The sequence below is a fragment of the Trypanosoma cruzi genome, genomic scaffold (genome assembly GCF_000209065.1).
Source record: "Trypanosoma cruzi strain CL Brener 1047053515035 genomic scaffold, whole genome shotgun sequence".
Classification (NCBI taxonomy): domain Eukaryota; phylum Euglenozoa; class Kinetoplastea; order Trypanosomatida; family Trypanosomatidae; genus Trypanosoma; species Trypanosoma cruzi.
Window position 1 is genome coordinate 1698 of NW_001849035.1, and position 4723 is coordinate 6420.

A 4723-nucleotide genomic window follows, 5' to 3' on the forward strand; every position below is an offset into this window, starting at 1 on the left:
GATGCGGTCCTCCACAGCAGTCGCAGCCCACCGCGCGCATCACACCCGCAGGAAGAGTGACTCGCCGTGCACGCTCCCTCTCCCCTCCTCCCCTTCATGCCCACGGAGGAAGCAGCAGCCACCCGCAACCGTCAGCACACGCCACAAAAGAAGCATCCAAATCCACTGCAATGTGCATCTTGTGCGTGCATGTGGTTGTGTGTGCCTGCAGACACACGAGGCAGAGAAGTGAAAACAGGAGCAGAGCAAGTGAAGGGACGCACAAACAAAAATGTACAGCAGAGGTGCATGGCAGAAATAAGGAAAAAGACTGCCCAAACTCATGATATTGCACTGCATACGAGGCAGCGGCAACTCATAAAAAATTATTAAAATTAAAAAAATCATCTTCACCTTTCAACCCCTCACACTTTGAAAAAAAAAATGAAAAAAAAAAATTAAAAAAAAAAGTCGTCCCCTATTACGGCTACACCCACACAATAAAAAAAACATACACAAAAAAAGCACCTAACTACCATGTTGCTCCAGAAATTGTCTGCATACATTTTGTCCTAAAATAAAATTAAAAGATATTTAAATATCCTTCAACCGTCCGACCCTCCGTATGTCCGCACATCGTTTATATTTCATGGGGTCATCTGCGTGTTGCCGCTCCCCTCAGTCCTTTTATTGGTGCGTGAGTGCGGCCCGCAGAGCACAGTCACTCGTGTGTGTGGGGACTGAGAGAAGCACGCAGACATGACGGGAGTCGCGTCACTCCATCGGGAGAGTGAGCGCAGCAAAAACAAAACAAGAGGGAAAGAAATGTGTGCTCCGCCCCACAGGCCCTCGTCGCACGCCCACACGTCACGGCTCCCTCAGCGCGCCGTTCGTCGCGGCCCTCCTCATGAGCGTGGCGGTGGGTGTGCGAGTGGAGCAGTTGGGCGGGAAACACACAGCACCCCTTGAAGGAAGAGTGCAGCAACAAACAATTAAAAGAGGGAAGAGCAGAAAAGAAACGCCCATTGTGATTGCCTCAAAAGAAGCAAAAAAGAGAGAATGGGGGCGTAAAAAAGAATGAAAACATTTAAACACAAAAAAATGATTCTGCAGGACTTTCATGTGCCATGCAGCACAAGAAGATCGGGGGCGTATACATATTCCCTGCACAAACAAAAAAGAAAACCAAAAAAGGTTGTACCCTCCCACAAGCCCACACAACATCCCTTATATTCCATGCGGCATCCGGCCTGCTCCTCCACTCCTCGTTTTGTGCAGTCCGCCGGACGCGCAGAAGTGACGCCGGCACCGCGAGTGGGCAACAAAAGGGAAAAAAAAGTCGGAAACACGTCACTCACAACGGATTGTAGCAAACGACCATCAAAAAAAAAAGAAACTGAGTATTCGAAAAAACACCAAAAAAAACTGAGAAAGTAGAAAAATATTTTTTAAAAGAAAAAAACATTAAAGAAAAACATCAAAAACCGCATGAAGAGCGGCACGTATTCTCCGTCTGGAGTCGCAATGCCACACTCGTTGCCTCACAATACTGCCACAGCTCCACACAGTCCCAGAAGAAGAAGCATCGACACCCGAGACACGCACACACGCGCAGTGCTGTCGACATTCCAATCATGCAGCATCAATTTCGCGTCTTTGAGCAGGGCGAGGCGGTCGTCTTGGCTCGCGCCGCTCCCGGATTCGGAGTGGTTATTTTCTGGAACAGGGGCCTCGCTTTGTTTGGGCAGCAATCCCTCACTTCCAGCCAGAGGCGCCACGCTCTCTTGTACTGGCTGCGCATCCCCATCTTCAGTGGTCTCCCTTGACTGCAGGGTTGTTGAGTTTGCTCCCTCCTCCGGCGCGGATGGTTCTTCCTCCCCCATCGGGCTTTCCACTTCCGTAGTGAAGAAATCCTCGCTGTGCGTTGTCCCAAATTCACCTGCTCCTGCAACAGCGGCCGTAGGCGAATTGTTGTTTTCGCCAGAGGCGGCTGGTGCTGCCTCCCTCTCACGGCCTGTTGGAGTGCTGGTATTGCTTCCCGCTTGGTGGTCGTGTTGCGCCACGGCAGCCTCGGCGTCTCCCTGTGGCAATGGCTTCGACTGAAGAGCAGCTGAGTCAGCATTCTCCGATTCGGTGCCACGGCCGGACCCAATACTCTCTGCACCAGGTACGGGCGCCTCTGGTGAACTTTGTCTCAAGAATTCCGGGCGTACCGTCCTGCCCCACACCCTCTCCTCGTCGTCCCATGAAACTACGGGAATCACACTGCCGCCGGTGGCGGATATCGTGCACACCTCCGCGTACTTAGGGCAAATGACATTCTCCTTATTGTAGGGTGGTGTGTCCCACGTAATCGTCTCCTCTTCTGTGCATGGGAGCCAACGGACGTTACGCTTTTCGGGAACCCTCACATGCACCTGCATGCCAAGACACTTCAGTTCCGCATGCATGGCAGCACTCAGATACGTCTCCTCCGGGTACCTTCCATCTGTCGTGTTGGTGGGAAGCGTGTCCAGACACCACGAAGAGGGCTTATCCCCGGGCCTCGCAGACAAATATCCTTCCTTCTCAAAAACAGCCTCAAGGTCCCTCACGTCCATCGCGGGATCAATGATGGGGCAACTGTCCATTGAGTGCTGTTTTGAGAATTCAATGATGCTCCGCCGACACAAACCGCGGGAATACCGATCCGACGCGCAGCGTTCGACAACCTCGTCTCTGTTGCAGAACATGTGGGAATATTTACTCAGGTTCAGTTCGGAGCACCTCTTCTGCAGCAGCTCGCAGCCCGACTTCTTGCCCCAACCCATCGGCTCCGCCAACTTCCAGTTCACCTTGAAGTAGCCCAGGTCAGCAAATGCAGCCAGCGTCAGCTCCGTGTAGTAGCCGGCGCCCCCAATCGGTGCCATCAACTCATCCTTCGCGTGGCGCTGTGACCAGTGCGACTCCAGCGTACCCCCGTCCCCATTTTGATCTTGTAGCTCCATGCCATAAATGTCGTCGCAGTCGTAGTGCTCCCTCGCAGCCATCGCGGCATTCGTCGAGTTCACCACCACCGACAGCGCCCTGCCACGCACACCGGTAACATTCCTCACCATGCTGCGGCTGGCCATGTGCGGGTGGGCGAACCCGAGAGCATGGGCCATCAGGTGCGCGGCGATGCGGGTGGCGAGGCGTCCGTGAAATAAAACGGCCGGGGCAATGTTCATGACGCCAACGACGGGACGGCCATCCTCCAGCGTGGCGCACGGCAGTGCCCACACACCACCCGGCGCTGCAGCCACGTACAGCATCATGTCAGAATTGGCAACGCCCTTGGAACGATGCTCAGCAGGCACAGTGAAACGACTGCAAACACTGCCCGCGGCAAATTGGGGCACAACCAACGGACCCTCCAGTGGCTGGACGAGCAGACGATCCGCATGCAGTTTGACAGCTGCAGGGACAACCTTGTCGATGAGAACTTTCCTCTTATTACTGGAAAGAGCATCGCCCTGACAATCGTAATATCCTGTCAATGGATTTTTCACGTAAGAATAATCTGAGCTGCAATACTTACTGGCATCATCCAGGTCCCTTGTCGACACATTGATGCGGATGGGTGCCCATCCATTCTCCCCGATGACGGTGTATGTCTGCGACGCACTTCCCGTTCCCGAAGGCACGTTTTTCATCACCACCGGCATCGATTTCGTCCTGTCGACACGCATCGCATCGTCAAAGGAGCAATGGTACGTCAGGCTGGCAGCAAAGCACCCGCTGGAACAACACATCAAAGTCAACATCATGAGCAGCAATGGCAGCGCTGCAGGGCACGGTGAGGCGAAGAGCCACTGAACCATCGGCGTGACTGTTGGAAAGGTATTTATTGGCTTGCTGAGGCAACAAAGACTGATTGGTTGAAAAGAAAAATAAAACACAAACGTCACCACACAAGGAAACAAATGATGGTTAATGAAAATACGTCCATTCAACCACCACACAAGCAGAGATTCAAAACACACACGTGACGGGAAGCCGAGGCGTGGGACGACCAGCGCACACACACTCTCATTACTCCCGTAAAGCAAAACACACAGAGGGAGAGAGAGAGAGGTCGCCCACTCAATGCAATAGAAACAAAACAGAAACAGTTACGGTGCTCCGTCCATGCAGCCAGGCAGGACGGCAGCGGTGCGTGTCGTGCAAAAGAGAGCACCAACGGCCCTGCATGGGTGTGCATGCATATATACAATGGGCACATTATTGTGTGTGCCTCGTGGGGTGAGGTGAGGGCGAGAGTCCATGCAAGGGGACACACACAGAGAGAGAGAAGGACGAGTGTGTGTGCGGACGGTGCATGGCTCTCTCACACTCACTCTCACGCGGCCACCACCGCAGCAGCAGCCGCACAACAACAAGAAGAAGCAAAGGAGGGGAGGTGGTGTGGAAGGCCGCGGTGCTGCTGTCGCTGTCGCCAGTAGTCGCAGCATCATTTGTTATAGCTGCGGCTTCGACAGTTGCTGTTTTATTTGTATTTTCTTCTTTATCTTCACCTTGTTGTGCTTCTTTCTTCGCTTCACCATCAGGTGCTTGATCATGTTTTGGAATGCCTTCTTCATTTCCTTTGTCAGCGTCATTTGTAATGGCACCTTTGGAAGCTGAGGGTGATGTTGGAGTTGATTCGGCGCTAACTTCTGTTGGTCCGTCTGTTTTCGTGACTGTGGTGGGGATGGTTCCTTCTTTTCGTGAGGCACTTCTTGAC

The 4723-nt window shown here is 53.0% G+C and overlaps 2 protein-coding genes and 1 pseudogene across 2 annotated transcripts, besides 4 other annotated features; all 3 read right to left on the minus strand.

The window, feature by feature from the left end:
• Positions 1–4723: a sequence feature (areas not merged during assembly with more than two copies in the genome that could not be assigned to a particular haplotype).
• Positions 40–387, minus strand: Tc00.1047053505567.10 (uncharacterized protein; the record flags this gene model as incomplete). The annotated part of the gene is made up of 1 exon (XM_798593.1): positions 40–387. The coding sequence occupies one exon, from the start codon at positions 385–387 to the stop codon at positions 40–42; it is 348 nt and encodes a 115-aa protein (XP_803686.1).
• Positions 358–384: a sequence feature (AT_rich).
• Positions 415–449: a microsatellite.
• Positions 553–581: a sequence feature (AT_rich).
• Tc00.1047053505567.20 (surface protease GP63, putative) lies at positions 1521–3821 on the minus strand (the record flags this gene model as incomplete). Its single annotated transcript, XM_798596.1, has 1 exon — positions 1521–3821. One exon carries the CDS (start codon positions 3819–3821, stop codon positions 1521–1523), a length of 2301 nt encoding a protein of 766 aa, XP_803689.1.
• On the minus strand, positions 4340–4723 carry Tc00.1047053505567.31 (annotated as a pseudogene).